Consider the following 18,359-nt stretch of genomic DNA (forward strand, 5'->3'; position numbering starts at 1 on the left):
ATCTCATTTTCAATAAAAAGTCTGGGATGTTTCAGATGAGCTTCAATGGAATTAGAATCATGTGTGCTTTGAAATATTTATGCTTGCCTTGAGATGGAAGGATAATTCCTGCCTCCAACCCCGACACGCAAATAACAGATTTAATAATACCAGATAGTCCAACTCCTCCATACCTACAGCAGGTAGAAATGAAGTTTTGATCTGGAATGCACATATATTCATAGGTTATAGAACTTATATTTTATATCATTTAGTGAGGTCAATAATAAAATATAAATGTCAGAGGCTGAAAGACGCCAAGAGAAATATGCTTTGGCAGCATGGAGCTGCTTAGGGATACATTAATAATAAGTCAATAAGTAAATAAATAATAGACAAAGACCCGTTTTATCTTCCATTTGAAGATCTCAAATAATTTACAGTCACTGATTGAGACTTATAATGTCCCATCAGAAGCAGATAAGTAGTAATAGCCCCTTCTCATACACTGGAAAACTTGCATCACTCTAGCCATGGTTTTCAGAAGCAATGACTTCATGATTTTTATCAAATGTTTCTGAAAATTGTGACTGAAGGGGCTTGTCCTTGGTCACTTGCCCCTTCTAGGGGCAAACAGGGAAAACAGTGACCTGCTCCACTACTTCATATCATTTAACTGATTAAAAATGTTTGTAAGGATCCGTATATTTGGAAACACAGTTGTGTTCTGCACTCGGAACTTGTTTGAAAGGCCATTTTGCGTACACAGCAGTTGGTGACCACAGCACAGCTGTTGGAGTGATGGTTTATATCTGGGCCAGCAGTTCTTAGACTTTTGATTTTAATTCTCTGTCCCTAGTGTAAGGCAGGCACACTTGTAATGTTGATGAGTTTACTAGGAGTAGATTCTTCCTCTTATCAAACAGCCCTTACTAGTGCCACTTGAGAAATTTGGTATTTCCTAGTCCGAGACTGCAAAGCCAAACCTTTTGGACATCCTTATTCCATTTGTTACTTCTTATGCTAATCCAGCTATGCTGAGAAAATGAACCCTGCATGTCGGTGTATGGTGCAGACTGAGGATTGACACCTATTTGGTCTTATTTCCTTCACCCAGTCCTTCCCCTGATCAACAGAAAGCCCTTCGAGGCGGTGCTGAGCCATTGGCCAGTGTTCCCAAGAGGAACCACTTTCTCCTTCTTGCAGCATTTTACCTTCCTGAAAGATTGTTGTGCATTTCTGCATTCGTTCTTCTCTCTCTCTTTTGGAAAGATCACCGACAAATGCTTTCCACTTTGTTTTCTACCCTGAGATGCTGAGGTAACAGAGAAAGACCCAAACTTAAAAGCCTGTGAATATTTCTAATAACCATAACACATCTTTCATACAGCAAATCAAATTATTAAATGAAGAGACATACCTTGGAAAAGCTAAATACCATGTGGCTTTAGGCCTAGTTTTGAATGTCCATCTGTTGCCTGGGTACAATTTTTTATTCCTTCTTGTTTGATTGAAATAGCATTTCTAGCTCCTATTCATCCAGTAGAAGAAAGGGAATGAATTTATTCCCAGATGTGTACAAAAAGGACAGTGTAGTTGCATAACAATTTCAAATAGTATTAACAGATCTGGTGCTAAAATGAAATATTTTTTATAAAGGTTGAAAAAAACCCAGTCTATTTTTTACTTAATTAGATGTTTGCCACATGAATTTTCATTTCTCACTTTTATCTTCATCTTTCATCTTCCATTTGGCATACAAGGAAAGGCGTAACTATAAAAGGAAATATGAAGGAAGAGAGGAAGAACATGCTTTACATCAAAAAAGGACAGAAATGTTGTATGCTAATGAAAACTTTGTTGTAGTCATCCAAACGTTTAGCACCAGCTTTAGTTGAACCAACATTTGTGGCAAAATATTTTGACAAGCCCTAAAATGACTGCTGCTTCCTGGAGAAGGTGACGACACATTTGTACCTGTAAAGCGGCGATGACGTTAAGTGTCATTAAAGCGGTTACACCCCAGGGGTTGGTGTCAGTGAGATCCGAGGTTGACACTTTGGGTGGAATTCACCTCTCTGAAGGTGTGTGTGTAGACTGGAGGGATCTATCTCAGAGCTGGGACCAGTGGGCTCCTCGCATCCACTAGTGACCCAGTTGGTATGGTCAATGAAGTCTCCTCAAAGGTCTGGTTTTGGATGAGATGAATGGCTCCTCAGACACCATTAGTTCTGCTGAATTCTCCGTTGGTTTGAAGGTAATTAGCTCCATGGTAGACAGCCACATTTACGCAGGTGAATCCCACATTATCTCTAATAACCCACTTCAAAGTTACAGCCTCTCCCAGAATTTCAGGGACAGGCAAACAGCCTTCATGTCTTCCTTTGAGGATTCGGGTTCTTTATCTGGAGAGTTTTCAACTATACTCTAATTTAGGATGCAAACTCAGAACAAAACTATTTGTCTTAAAAGTAAATAAGAAATAATTAACTAGGTTTTGTAAAAACAAGAGATAAGCTCAGATGTGCAGACAGGTTGGACGGGCTGGGCACGCAGGTGTCTGCCTTGGCCACGGAATAACTGTCGACATTTCCATAACAAGGAGTGTGGGATTTGCTGCTGCTTGTTTCCTCTTCCCATTGCAGAACTGGCACGGCTGTGGGAAGACACTGGTTTCCAGTCCAGCCCACACGCCACAAAATGGAGCTGTTGTGAGATAGGTACAGCCGGTGGTTTCGGAAGAGTTTCTCGGGAAATGCATCTGCTTTGATGAGAGATGGCTGGAGGCTGCATGCGCCCTCATCTCCCTGCTTTCTCTCAGTGGTGTTTTCCTATTTAGTACCACACATTTCATATGCGTTTCTCTTTCTGTTGTGAATATTTTAAACAGTATTAAGGAGAACAGACTGGGAAGAGTTGTGGGGTTAACAGGGATACCGGGGAGCTTTCCATGGCAAAGATGAGACCTTCATGTTCATCCCATATCAGCATGCCAGGCATGAGTGCAGCTTTTTTTGGTGGTGGTGTCAAAATGATCATTCCTGTCCAGTTGTGGAGAAAGAAGTCCATAGACGGGCTGCCCAGCCAAGCCTTGGTGAATGTTTGTAGGATAATGCAGGAGGTTTCCTTGCTGCTATCTCTGAGTACATGTTTTATCCACATCATCTTCAGGCTCTGAGTTTGCGCATGGTTTCATAATGCTTAAGAAAAAAAAATATTAATAACATGTCATATTATTAAACTGACGATGAACAAGACTAAGCAGCAGCTTTTAGGTTTTGTTTAACTGAGGGTTTTTCATAACATTTGTCATGAAATGTTTGCTCATTTGTATTTGATTTTAGTTAACTTTCCTGCATCTCTCCAATTTTTTGAAAAGCGCCAAAGGCTTTTTTTCCCCTCTCGTATATTTAACTTACTTCAAAGCCAACATGAGAGTTTCTGTAAGACGTTACCTCCCTTGCGTAGCCTTTATGTAGTGGGTTATGTGTGGTGTACAAGTGCAGGACATGCACATGGGCACCCTTGAAGGATGACTAGGATAACACGCCAAGGGAGAGACAGGGATGTAATGGGGACCGTTTGGGGAGAAATCAACTCTGATTTACAGATGGTGCACAATCAGATTAATTGGGGAATCCTAAGGGAAGAGTGAATTCTCATTTTAGAGGGGAAAGGGAGAATTCGTAGCACTTTGTGTGGCAAGAGTTGCTACCTCATGGTGACAAGGAAAAGTGGAAAGCACTGTTAGCTAACAAGGGTCCAACCCAATTTATCTGGAAGGAACTGGGCAAAGGTGTCACATATCGTAGAAGAACATAAGGCTCTTCAGCTGCACTTGTAGTTCTGCTGAAATCAGCTGAGGGTAAAATCTGTCATTGCCAATGGGCTGGTGTACATTACACCTTTACATCTTCACTGTAGTACATTTTCCAGCTGGCTTGTTGGCCCATAAATTCACCAAATTAAACTTCATCCCTGAATGCAAGCTGGGGGCTTGCTGAAGATTTGAGCCAAACGTTATTGAAGAGAAATGTAAATGTAATTTTCGAAACGATCTTGCCACTTTGTGCACATTCATTAGGTGAAAACATGTTACTTAAAATAAATGTTCCTAAACTGAGGTGGAAAAAACCCCAACAACAGGAAGTGTTAGACCAACTTTAAATTATCTGCCATTTATAGTACAATATAAAATGGATTCATATGTGCAAATCCAAGTTATATGAAATGTCAGTTAAATCAACCCTAATCTCCCAAATACATTTTTTATTGCCTGATTGATGAGGACTGCTCTTAAGGTGATGAATAGTTTTCACTTTCACAAAGGACTGCCCATTCCTTTCTATGTGTCCACTGAAAACACAGAAAACCCTTTAAAATGTCTGGCTGGCTCCGTTTGCTCACAGGATCTAGATGAAGTGAGTGTAGGACACGATATGGTCTAATATATTAATTGTGAAGATCAGATGTATGAAGAATACTGTACATTTAAAAAAAAAAAAAAAAGGCTAAAAATACAGTAGATTGAAACTGTTTTATTTTCCAAAGGCAAAACTCTCTATAACTTCTTTGTTTTCTTTCCTATAGCAAGTCCACATGCAACACCATCGACTCTTCATTTTCCAACATCACCCATTATTCAACAGCCTGGGCCATACTTCTCACACCCAGCAATCCGCTATCATCCTCAGGAGACTCTGAAAGAGTTTGTCCAACTTGTCTGCCCCGACGCTGGTCAGCAGGCTGGACAGGTGGGGTTCCTAAATGTAAGGAAGCCGTTTTTATTTCTTCAGAAGTGTTTTTGTCCTATGTAAAATTAACCATGGGATTCTGGGATTATTTTAACAGCATGTTGCGCACAGGAACACACCTTGAGTAGTCGTTGGAAGAAAAACAAATAATGCTGCTACTGCAAAATTATTTTTTTAAAGACACAACAGAAAGCCTCCCCAAAAAAACCACTTGACCACATTGTGGTGAAATTAAGTTAAACTGTCACAGAAGCTGGTGATGCAGTGGCCTTTTGGGTCCCTCCACAAATGACTTTGCTGCATGCATTGTAACCCTACTGGAATGAGGGTTAACAAAATATGAAGGCAGAATAATTTTTATTAATTATTTCTGAAGTTCAGGGGAGAGTGGTGGGAAAGGAGCAGGAAAAGGGAGGGTGAGAAACAGATGTTTCAGATCAGCTAAGTTCATTAAAAAAAAAAAAAATACTGCCTTATAGCACTTTAGATCAAGTTGACCAGTACTTGAACTCAAGATGTTAAAAGTACAGTTTATTATGGTTTGTTATTTCTGTAAGCAGTTATCTTTTCCCCTTATCTCTATGAAAAATTAAGCAGAGTTCCAAAGCTTCAAATAACCATTTTCATTTTTTTTTTAATCAAATAAAGTGAATCATCTTGCTATTATTGAAATAGCATTCAGGTCAAATACAGAATTTATAAATTCTATGTAAATCAAATCTAAAATAATTCTCTGAATATTTCATGAAATGTAATACATGTAACTTTTTCCAGCCAATGAAGTAATAACTGGCAAAACCACTGTTTCTCTCCTGACATACATACGATTGAAAGTGTTAATGAGAATTAGTTTAATTATTAGCATCTAATTTATTGCACTTATTTAATAAGCTGTATTGTTCTCAGTGCTTTCCTTTCCCTAGCAGAAAAACTGACTCTACTTATTCCAGCCGGTGCTGGCTTTGAATAATGTCCGCAATATGTTAGCAGATACATTTATGTCTAGACAACAAATCAATATAGTGCTTTTCTTTTTCCTTGAGTATTCATTTGCTTAATTTATCCCAAACCATTCAACATTATGAACTGTTAGCACACTCACAATGAACATACAGCGGGGGTCTTCTTGGCAGGAAAGAGACCTAATTGTGAGACAAGATAGTGTTTGAGAGATGTCACTAATATATTAGTTTATTAAAGGTGCTGGGTGTTAGAAAAAATAAATATCCCTGAAGGATTGCTCTGTACCACGAACAGTAGGAACTGCAGTCTTTGAAGTCAGTGCTGGTGCTGTTAAGTTAAATGCAGATGAATTAGAGTCTTATTTATGCACTGAACCGTTTTTGCTCCAGCACAAGTGTGATTTGCACCTACACGACTTTAAGGCTTTTTGTCAGTGCCAAAGGAGGTGAAATGAAAATAAGGTCCCAAGCATTTGCCAATATGAGTATTTTGTCCCCAGTAATTCAGGCTAATGGAAACCCTAACAGGAATTAAAATATTATTTTCTTTAGCGGTACTTAGAATATGGATCTGTGTTTAAAGCTGAGCTTTTATCATCAATGGAAAAGCCAATGCTCAGTGCCAGGAGAACTGCAGTGAGATCAATTTGCAGAGTGCTGTCGAAAGTGATCTCATCATTTTTGTCACTAAAATGGAACACCTGATTCACAGGCTGTCCTGCTTTCTCTTTATAATGGTATTTGGCATCTCTCCGTATGGTTTTCAAGTGTCCAGGCTGTATTACATTTAAAATGTACACTTGATAAATTGGGGGGAGGGGATGGTGCTTTTTTTTAAGCGCACTTCTTGTTTTTGTGATACTGAAAACACTTTTGCTCATGGGCAGGTTTTTCTGGTGATTAATTGAAAGACCACACTTGTATAGCTGGGCCCGTTCTGCCTGTGACTGACCACATCCCAGACTAAATGGAGGGGCTTTATTTTTTCCTAATGTGTAAAATGAATCAGTTCTAAGTTCAGTTGTTTCTCCATATGATCCTAACGGGAACTAAACTGTGAGCTACACTTTTGCCAACCCAAAAGGGATGTGGGAGAGCAGTTACTTTAATATATACTCATTCATTTTCCTGTAATAAGATATCAGCATGACTTTTAAGACCACCAAAAATGCTTGTTTTTTCTCTTAATGAGCAGTATCTTTAAGAAATTTACACTCAGCTCCTAGGCACTGATATCCTAAGGGTATAACAGAGGCACAAAACTGGGGGATTTAAGGGGTAAAAAATACTGCTTCAGCTCTCACTGAGCATGAGTTAGTGGCTGCAGGAAATGTAAAGACTATTAGGACTTAATCCAGAGCAGTTCAGACCAGTTGCTAGCAGGACAAATGTTTAAAAGCAAGAATTTCTGTAGTTTCACAAGGTTCATGGGGTTTGAGACAAAGTTCCTTGAAGTCAATGGAGAATTTGACACATCACTTTCTTTGCCACCTCTCAAGTAATTGTAAATGTAATGCACATAGCTTTCAACTAGATTCTTATTACCGGAGGTTCCTAATAGCTGATTTTTAGTATAATTTTTGTCTGTTTGCTTGTTCTTTCGGCAGCCCAATGGTAGCAGCCAAGGCAAGGTGCACAATCCATTCCTTCCTACCCCAATGTTGCCACCACCACCTCCGCCACCGATGGCCAGGCCTGTGCCTCTGCCAGTGCCAGACACAAAACCTCCAACTACATCCACAGAAGGAGGGGCCACCTCTCCCACTTCTCCAAGTAAGTATAGATGCAGTGGGAACCAAGGGCTAAACTTGCTCCATCGCCGTCTGTCGGCTATTCAGAGATGAGGACCGGACGAGCTCTCGGGATGCAGGAGAGCTCTCCGCTCTGAATGCGATGGGCAAAGTTCTGAGCTGCTTCTATATTAATGAGAAAAGAGTTAGCTGAAGGTTACGGTTTTATTTCCGGCTTTGTTGGCATTTCACAATGAGCACGTGTGAGAAAAATCGAGGCCAGTAGCTAAACCGTGACACAGACCTTGGACCTTTGGGATCTCGTTTTCTGTCAGGAGGAGGCAAGCTGGTATCTCAAGTCAGACTTTAGAGGATAGATACTCCATGAAAGTCAGAAAGCCTCCTCGAAAACATGCTGCGTATACATACTGGGCTAAACTAACAACTCTTTCCAGCTCAATTCATTTATAGTTCTTTTGGGAATAAGTCTTCCTACATTAACCCAGACATCTTTTCCCTTGTGCCTTGCTTCCCGAGCCTTGCGTTTTGGGCAAGAAGCTCTGGTATTTCTTAGGCCCAAGGAGAAAGCTTTAATCCTCTCCCCACCACCCACACGGCTCCCATATGTATTTTGTGTAGCCACAAGTCAAATATACAAATTCCTGGATACACACTTGGGGATACCACTTTGGACTCACTCTGCTGGGAAACAAATGTGATTCAGCTGGGTTTGATGCTTTAAAAAAGTCTGGATGTTCAGGGAGTTAATTGTGAAATGATTTAATGAAGCTATGCTCAAACTGACATTTAAAAACAAAAGGGAAGCTTTCAGTGCTTTAATGGCAACTGTAGGGGACTTGTTCCACAGTGAAGGGAGTCCAAATAACATCCACAAACAAAAATCAATCTAATCGAAAGAGCAAATCCCTTTGTGTGCTTTTCAAGCTTATTATTTAAATGCTATATGCAACCACTGCTTGATGTGCGAAGAGGTATTCGCTTTTCAGACTATGTGAAGCCTGTGTTTTAAAAGCTTTGTATTCTGTTCAGGAGATTTCCACAGGTTCCAGGGGGCATTTTTAAAACCTGGTAGTTCTTGGAGTTTTGCATTGCCTTCTGCTACGCGATAGTGCACAACTGCAAACTCAGCAAGATGCTCTGGCTCGCTTCAAAATTAAAATGGGTTTTAGTTTGAGACAGTCTGGTAAGATTGTGAACATGATCTTGTAGAATCAGGACTTCACGAATTGATCAGCAGATTTTTGTTGAACTCAGAAGTTGATTCATTCCCTCCTCTTAGTGACCTTAGACCAATACTTTTGCTATCAGGAAGTTTTGACACTTTCTGACGGGGAATACCATCTTTTAGGTCCTATCAGTAAGATTCAGTGGTGGAATCGAAAAAGGCTAATGTTTAGTCATAGTTATCACTGAATATAGTCAGCAATGCCTTACTATTTCCTTGTCTTCAGAACCGGGAAAAATGAAACTAGGTCAATGTATATTTGTCATTACAGTTGTGAGTCAGTTTACTGGCAGCGTGTGGTGTCTAAAAGAAAAAAATTCCCAACATCATTTTAGCAGTAATCTTAATACTTAATTTTTCTGATACTGTGATCATGTAAACAAGCTAAATGCGTGTCTGGCCTGATTCTCAGCTGGCATAAAAAACTGGCATTTGTGCGCTGAAGTTTGCAGAACGGCACCCATCAGCATCGCTCGGGCTGGTCACTGCGGCTCAGCGTTCAGCAACAGCTGCCGCGATAATTGGGAATCGAGGGTTTCTCAAGAGCAGCCAGTTAATGGTATTTAAACAAAAGATTAGGAAAATAATTACTGTTTGTTAATTAGCTACGCTGATGTCTAAACATATAGTTCTGTACATAGTCAGGCATGCATCTTCCTTTTGGTTAGGGTTTTGAATGATAGTGACTGGAGTTGTAAAGAAGCATATAATTTAATTTAGGGACAAATTTTACAGAAAAGTAGATTATAGGAAACATTTTCGAAGAAAAAAACATTACATACATACCAAAGGCAGTGGAAGTGGCTGCCCACATAAAGAGTAAAACAAACCCAAGTGCCTGGCCTCACAGGGAGAGTTTACCAGAAGGGCCCACTGGACTCCATTTAGCGTGTCAATCAGTACCAGCCCTCCTTTTTCATTGCTATTTATTTTTTCCTTAGCTAAATATTAGCCTTCAAATAGCAAGTGCAGATTCACCAGTTTCATAAAAGCCACACATACACAAAAAAAGGTGTTTTCCATGGTTACGAACTACTTGAGTGCACCGGTGTTGGGAGTGTCGCCGGGTTGTGGCTGAGTGTCCTGCAGAGCCTGAGGATATTGGAAAGTCACTTCTGCAACAAAGGCACGAGTGATGTTAGATTTTGGCCAGACTCCTTCCTTGGCCGTGTGGACGAGAATGAAGCCCCCCCCAAAGGAAATGGAGTGAAAGGGATTGGCATTTGCTCCATTCTCCTTCCCTTTTTTGGTCTAGCAGAAAGCCCTCTGCAGAAACAAAATGCAGTTCCAGCCCTACCAAAAAATTGGAATATGGCCCTCCTGAGGGGTGCAGGAGCCAGGAGCAGCTGTTCAATACGGCCTGGCCTCCTGGGACCGAGAGCTAAAAATCACAACAAGGTGGTTAATGATTCTCAGTGCAATAGTGAAACTCTCCAGCTGTGACATTAACCAAAACATGAACATTAGTGCTGTCCAAGGAAGGAAGAGCCCCTGGAGATGCACACCGGGGATTTGCCGCTACTGGGTGGCCAGACATGCCCTGGGCGTTGACAGTTTCAGCTGTCAATCCTATCCCTTTGGAAAGCCAGCGTTCTCTTCAGTGAGATGACACAGCAGAGATCGGATTCATGAGGTTTGCGAGGGTTCATTTTTCTTCTATAAAAAGCCTTTTCAATGGAACACATCCTTGATTTCAAACACGGCCCCAAAATTATCTTATCTCAGATCTCTCCTCAATTTTGTTTGGTTGGTAACCCCTAATAAACACAACATAATATTTTCTTGAACTTGACAGTTTCTGGGTTTAATATCTCATTGCCCAAAGGAAACACCACTTCCACCACGTGCCAGTCGGACTTTATCACTATCATAACCAAAACTGAGTGCTAGGATCTGTGGCCTTCATTCCAATGCAGTGTCTAAGATCCTGCCATCCTGTACACAATTATTTTTAAAGAGCTTTTTTAAACTGAATGTTATTTGCTAGGGTTCACAAATCAACATGGGGAGAGACTTAGTTATTTTCCCGTGTTGGGCAAGATCGTTATTGGTTAATGTCCCCTTGCACAAAGGAGTTTTCGTGTTAAACAGCATTTGTGTCAGGACGAGAAGAATGATCTTGTGGCTGTAGTACTGGATTCACAATCAGATTGTATTTCTCTCCCTTTCTCTGCTGTGCATTGACTGAGCACCCTCTGGGCAAGACATTTCAGCTTTCTGCTCGCTACTTTCCCCATCCATAAAATGAGGGTGATGACTGTATCATTTAATTTGTTAGAATTTGCAGTTCCCCTCAGATACTCAGCTGCAGAATGCATGGCGGTAGGAATTGCTGTATTGCTCTGCGTTCCTCCGGTTAGTTCTCTCGCTGCAACTCCACGACGGCTAAACTGACTCTGCATATCACACACACGTACCTGTCCTCTTGCTCTGTGAAGAGAGACCTAGTGGTACATCCGGTTATCGCTCACCCAAATCATCTTTGACAACCAAAAGTTTATGCTTTTAATCGAGAACTGTCTCATAAAAAATACACTCCTATACTTAGTCGAAATTCTTTCAGGGAAGTATATTTTAAATTAACATCCCCCTACTGCAGGCAACTTTGAAATACATGACATTCCCAAAACTGTTTGTTTGTCTTGTCTTTCATACAATTTCTTGCCATTTTGGCCAAATATCAAAGCTGTCTGTGTGAGCAAATGTTCTTTCTCTGCCAGCTCCTGTTTTGCTTGTTCCTGAAGTGAAGCATCATAGCAAATTTGTGGCATCACATTCATTTCCTTGGCTGTGGGCTATGATGTTGCAAACAATCCTGAGTGAATTCCAGTAGCAGAAAGACTGGGCTGGGCAGGAAGAAGTTTCCATTCAAGCCCAACGGGCCAGCTCTCAGCTACTGTAAACTAGTGTAGATCTATCCAGTTCCCTTGGAGCAAAGCTGATAAAGATCAAGAGGAGACCCACCTAAGAGACCTGACTTCTGTTCCTTTCCATGATTTGGCTTTTCATTTTCTTGAAAAGGAGTTTGAAGACCCCACCATAGGCTTAGCCTATGTATACTATAATATGCTATGATACAGATTAAACCAGTGAGAGCAGTTTGCCCCATCCTCATCTCAGAGTATAGGGATGAGAAATGGTAAGACTTCCAGGAATCCCACCTCCATGTTAAACAAGAAGATTTATACGAAGACAGTAAGATACGGCTGTTACAGAAGCCTTGTTGGTGATGGTCTAAGCGCCACTCGGTACTGCTCCTTTTCTGAACCAAATTTCACCATAACAGGAGTCACTGCTAATATGTATTCTGTGTCAACTTAATATTCTGAGCCAAAATGGCCATTTACAAGCCACAAATGTCTGGTGACATTTTACAGTGAAGAGGGACATCATGGGAGAGGCCAGTGTAAAGCCAGCCCTGCATATATGGAATTTTAGGACTCTTCACTTCTTGGCTCTAGCAATGTAGTTATATGACCTTAAGGAAATACCAAGCTGACATCCGAGTATTTTCAGAAAGCAAGTTAAACATGGTTTGGAGCATTATGGAAGAAAGGTATACATAGTAATTCACCCAGCAAGCTTTGAGGGGACCTTTGTGCATATTGTGCAGTTTTCAAATGCTTCAGAATTTTTGTTTGAACAGAGAAGCCATTTAAAACAGCGTTGTGATGGTTTCCCTTTGATTTTCTACCAAATATCGCGGCAAAAGTATCTGCCAACGGGGAACTGTAAACAAGATCTTGAGTTCCTTCCCTTCTGAGCGGAACTTACCTGCTCCAAGGGATTAAATGGCCTCTCCACTCATTCTGTTTCCTTAAAAGTAGACCAGAAGAACCAAACAACAGATGTTTGATTTTTGGGCTTCAAGTTAATTTTCTCCTGCAGAAGAAATTTTTATTCTTGCATAAGATAGGGTTCAGTAGTTACTTTAAAAGAAAAATAAAATCACTATGAAACAGTACAGAAGAATCTTAATACATGGCACTAGCAACAAAGATACATCCTTGCAAATTAGTGGCTTCTTTGAATTATTAACCAAATTAAGACGGCTTCTCTGAATTATTAAGTAAATTAAGATGGTAAAAAGGCAAGGAAGACATCTCACCAAATCTACTCAGTTCATTTCTTCCTTGATTTGCAGGTTTGAATAACAGCCGGTGTACCTGTTCATGCTCTAATATGCAACCTGCGCTGCAGTTTGTAAAAACAACTCGGAAAGATGGAATTAGCGCACTTAAAAATTCCTTTAAAACTTTGGGAAGGAAAGGTGTTGCTTGCATGAAATTTGCAAGAACTAGCAAAATTTTACCTTTTTTGGAGAGAAAAGCTCTATCTCACACCTTCATTCTTAGAAGTCAGGAGTGCCTTATTGCTCCTCAGATGAGTAATAAATGAAGATACACAGTTCCTGGGGTGGTTTCAAGGGAATGCTTTTTGAGAAAGTGAAGCTGTCTCATATAATTGCAAGAAATAGGAGGCATCATGAGATGTTGGTGAGACTCAGGCTTGTAGACTAGGGAACTGCTGGCCAAAGGGTTTTGCAGGATGCAGAACATCCGCATGGGTGCAAGGGACCCTTGTGGGCTGTTAAATACAGGGAGTCCCTGAGCTGAAAATAATCAGAGGGTGGGAAAGAACATGAGAAAGTAAATATGTGACCTGTTTTGACTCTTCTCTGCGCATCTGCTTATGGCTCTCATAAGAGAGAGGACGGTGGATTAAGTGGAGCATTGTTTTGATTCAGTACAGTCTTAAACCAAAGGCTCCTCCAGTGTCATGGCTCTTCACCCAATATTTTGCCTTCAGAAAGCCAACAGGCTTCCATCTACACAGACAACTCAGTGTCTTCTCCAACTCTTAACTCGCCTTATTTTTCTGTAATGTTGAGGCCTGAACATTATATTTAGCCTGACTGGAATTTGGCAAGTAACTTTCCCTTTAACATTGGTTTTTTGTCTCCTCGTTGAGTAGTTAGATTGTCTGGGGATTTTATGCAGCAGAATGCATTCCCATAAATATATTTAAAATAGACAGAATTAAGGCGTCTATTTAGGTTATTTGAATTTAGATCTGAACATGCAAAAAACTGAACAAGGGAGAAGATTGCGTGGGGGATTTTCAAAAGAGAGGAAAACTAAAAATGCATTGAAAGCTTTTGGATGTGGAAGTACGTGGCATTGTGGACAGTTGCAGTGAAGAATATAATGCAACAATAAAATCATTAAAGTACTTCAAGTTTGGAAGTAATCTGGGTTCTTGGCTTGCATTGCGTTTAATAGCTTTACATTTATGGGAGCCATTCCAGTTTTTAAAGGCAGCTTCAGCCTTCAGACTGATTGCACTTACCACCCCAGCGAAACCGCAACCCATTAATTTTTTACCGAAAGGATCTTCCTAGTTTGTCAGCCACATCAAGTGAACATTTTAGAGAGTGCAGACCACAGCAGTATGAAAACCAAAACTTTTTTATCGAGAGAGAATGCTAGATTAGCATGAAATAAGGGTCTGATTCCGTTAATAAGCTCTTTAGTAAATTCAGAGCTCCATTAAAACCAGAGATATAAGATATTTGAGTGAAAACAGGCAACACCAGGACCTACAGCAGTTTCCTGTGCTGGTCCAGCATGGAAAGGCCGATGGTGTTTCTCCTCGGGGATGGGGACCAGCTCAGGTTCCCCCAGCACGCTCATCCCCGTCCCTTCCTTGTTGATATCCCCATCACACAGGCCAAACCTTCCCAGTGTCTAAAACCAAACTCTCGCTCTCTAAAACGTTTGCACATTTCTGTGTTAAACATCTGCTTAGGTGGCTCTGAGACAGTGTGTTTTGGTGTTGTTCGTGTGCAATCTTAGTGCTGCTTCCTCAACGCATGTGTCCCTTCCCTTCACAGCCTACTCGACACCCAGCACCTCCCCCGCAAATCGATTCGTCAGTGTTGGACCACGGGATCCAAGCTTTGTAAATATTCCTCAACAGACTCAGGTGGGCCGCTTTCGACTTCTCTGTATGCCTGCAGCCTCTTCTTCTTCAGTGTCCTCTAACGTGTCCCCGCGGAGCCAGCTGCATTGCCGCTGTCACCTCACCCACATGGTCTCAGTAACTACAGTGAAATGTCACTTGCAGTTTGTTTGTCTGTTGTTGGTTTGTTGTTTTGTTTGTTTTTTTGGTTTTGGGGTTTTTTGTTGTTGTTGATTTTTTTTCTGGGCTTACCTAGTAATAACGCTGCTTTTGTAACTGGAAAGATCTCTCTTGCTTTCTAAGATACTGGCTTCTAGTGCAGAGGTTTTTTTTCCTTTAGGGCTGAGTTTTCTCATTGCATGTGCAAAAGGAGCTCAGAGAGACCCCTCAGGTAACCCTGCACCTTAGTCCCCCACCAAATACAATGGGAGACTGCTCCAATGACTTCCATGTAAGAGAAAAACAGCATTGAATTCCTGGTTGGCCATTTGCGTGGTGAGGTCTGAGCAAGGTGGAGATTTTGTAATTGCGAGCACATCTGTTTCCTTACACAAAGAGAAAAAAGTCCAGTTGAGGCAGGCCTATAAAGTTGGGTTAACTGGCTTCGTAGTCCTGCTATGGTCAAATCAGAAGCTCAAGTAAACATTTGTGTTTCTCTAGGAGAAGGACGAGGTTTAAATGTGCTTTTTCCAAGCTGTATCAAATTCCCAGGGTCGATTAAGAAAATAGTTGTTGGCAGTTTTGTTAGCAGCTAATTTGAGCCAGATGTTGAAAAAATTAAGTCTGTGCTTAATATCACGTTATCATGGGGGAGAAGGTATAAAATAGTGAGCGGAACTAGTGCTTTAGGACAACTGTAGTTTATAGTTTTCAGTGATTGCTTGACTATGTTACAATTCTTTTAAAGGTCAACAGCAAGAAATATTTGTAATTTTGTTTCGAGCTGGTTGTGATGACTAAAAAGTAATAATTCAAATAACTAGCAAACCGGGGAGTGCTACTCTTAGCTCTTGTGAGTTCGTTCAAATCATTTATGTATGCATCTGAATAACTAGTGCACAGTTTAATGGCTGTCACATGCCACAGTCCAGTATATGCACAAAGACAGAGTCCTGGCTGCGATGGCTTCAGCACCTACGCTGTCAGTGAAACACGAGTCACTCGTTACCAAAGATTTGCAGTTGACGGGGCTGCACCCAGCTGCCTGCAAACACAACGCATTTTCTTGCTATCTGTTCTTTGTGTACAGTTTGTTTGGGGCTTTAGTTTTAGCTCTGTGGACAGCACAGGTGAAGCCACATTGAATCTGAAGCCTTCTCTGCATTAAATAGGGTCACAGAAAGTACACCAGCAGTGCAGAGTGGGGTTTTAACCCATCAGGTTCTGGTTTTCTCTCATGCCCGAACAAAGCACAGCCCGCTCCCCACTTTTCAGGCCTCTTCCTTTATTCAGTTAATGTATGGGACAAGTTTTCCTGCGCCTTCACATTTAAATCATATTTCTCCAGTCCTTTCAGAAACAACTGGAATACACAGAAATACAGTGAAATCGGGAAACAGGAATGTTAAGGTATACTGTTAAAGTCCTTAAGCATTTGGCCTTTTCCTTCATAGCTCAGGAAATCTGAAACCCTTTGGAGAATGCTACTTACCTTTTCCAGAAGACTTGAAAAACTGCTAGTTGGTGAATTGATTATGTAGTAAGCCACAACAGTATTAAGTCTCCAAAATATTTCCAACTTCTTTGCATCCTGCAGGCTAGGTTTCCCAGCTAACTTTGTTGACTGTAAACTTTTATCCTCCTTATTTATGACTTAAATCATTTTAAAGTGCTCTAGCCTTACTTTAAGTGCTTCTGTGTAATGCAGTATAGTGAATAACAATGCTGCACAGTGAAAAACAATACTCAAGCACAGCTTTCAATTAAAGTCAAACATGCTGCAGTGGGTAAGGAGACTGACTTCCAGTCTCTGACTCCAGCTGCATCTCTACGCTTCTATACATCATTACACCACCACATCCCACTTCATACTAAATATATAATTTATCAGCAGAACTCACTACTTATTCATGAAACAACTCTGAAGTTGACTGTGTTTTATATCAGAGAAGTGAGGTAAAAAAGCTAACTGCAATGATTTGGGATCTACTTAGCGTTCCTCTAAACAAAGACATGCTTTTGTGCTCTTTTTGCAGGGCATTAGTGTATAGGACGATCACTTAACGGTATTTTCAAAATGAAAACATAAAAACACATAGGACTGTGTTATTGGAAGCAGCTGGAGTGGCTGCTTTCCATCAGGATTTTTATAGTACAGTCAGAGTCAGCCTAAGATATGGGTCCTGAGGAGCACTAACTGCCAGGCCACACAGCTCCCTCGGACTAGAGGAAGCAGCGAACAGTCAGAGCTTCTGAAAGTCAGGCTTAAATCTAAGGGTTAAGCAACCCTTCACTGCTGGAACAACCAAATAAAAGTCAGGACTCTATCTGAACATCTGCTTTTTAAAAGTCACTGTCCAGCTACAAGCTGTAAGAAAACATTATGGTCAGCTTTTTGGTGGCTCTGATTTTCTCTTCTGATTGCTGGGTCGTTGGACTACAGGCACTAGTTACACATCATCGTTATTAGTCTTAAAATGCTGCAAAAGTCAGTCTGTGCACAGGGATGTGACAGTGCCGTTCAGCAGAAGTCACATTTCCCATACATGGGCATTCAGAGGCTTTCACAGAACATTGGAATAAAATCGCAGACAAATGTACAATAGCATGGCTGGGTTTGAGCAAGGATCATTCTGTCCCGGGCTGTTTTTAAACAACCAAAACCAGTACATGCCTTTCTTAATGGGCATTATAAAAATTAGCAGTAGACAATTCCATTAGCATCATGTTCTGATTTATGTCACATTTCTTCAAATATAATCTCTGAAAGGAATTTTATAGCATTTATATAATATTTTATTTAGGAAAAAAAGCCGTCTTCTTGTGTCGACAAAGGTTGTGTCAGGACGACAACTCCATGACAGAAGAGACGAGGGAATAAACTGATCTAAGTCAGTAGTTCTGATTCAGTAACAAAACCCCCAAAAGTGCTGTTGGCTTTGTCTGGTTTTAGCGGCTTCAAAACTTTTCAGTGGGTTTGTTTTTTCATACACTGCCTCTGCTTGCCCCATCCATCACTCTGCCACTCCGGTGGCTCACCGCATAATTGTCCTATCTGGGGGGTTATTTGAATCTAAATTTCTGTTTGAGCTATTAGAAGAAACACTTGACTTGGCATCCTCTGTATATGTTGACAAAAAGGCACAGGTGTTGTAACCTTTGCTTGATAAATCATTTACTTTTGCTACTTGACTCGCAAGCAATATGGGGGCATCAGCTTTTTAACTGCCTTTTCCATATGCAAATCAGAAATACAGTATGCCTGGGGTACACAGTCTTTAGTTTCAAAAGCAAGCTGGTCTAGTTACCTCATGACTAAGTAATAGATACGTCTCTCGTATTGCCAAGGACTCGTAATAAGGAGAGTGGTAGAGGAATGGGAAAGTACCATCACATTAATTAGGGACTAGCCTATCAGTAGCAACAACACTAATAAAGAATAGAGAGTTCTGAGGTTTGGGCTGGGTTTTTTGGTTGCCTTTTTTTCTTTTTTTTCCCTAACCAGACGATAAAAGTAATTGTGAAACACAGGATATGCGCTCAGAGTACGTGCAGCCGGTAACAGTAA

The 18,359-nt window shown here is 40.8% G+C and overlaps 1 protein-coding gene across 5 annotated transcripts in view; it reads left to right on the plus strand.

Annotated features, from left to right (window-relative positions):
- Positions 1-18,359, plus strand: part of NFIA (nuclear factor I A) — a 245,510-nt gene that overhangs the window by 205,056 nt on the left and 22,095 nt on the right. For 3 of the 5 annotated variants that reach the window (XM_080348450.1, XM_080348447.1, XM_080348451.1), the window contains 3 exons: positions 4,570-4,748; positions 7,303-7,468; positions 14,565-14,656. In XM_080348450.1, coding sequence (XP_080204576.1) covers positions 4,570-4,748; positions 7,303-7,468; positions 14,565-14,656 — 437 coding nt within the window. The remainder of the gene's footprint in view (positions 1-4,569; positions 4,749-7,302; positions 7,469-14,564; positions 14,657-18,359) is intronic. The other 2 variants (XM_080348448.1, XM_080348449.1) reach the window with 2 other exon arrangements.

Source organism: Nesoenas mayeri, assembly GCF_963082525.1.
Source record: "Nesoenas mayeri genome assembly, chromosome: 8".
In the NCBI taxonomy this organism is placed as follows: domain Eukaryota; kingdom Metazoa; phylum Chordata; class Aves; order Columbiformes; family Columbidae; genus Nesoenas; species Nesoenas mayeri.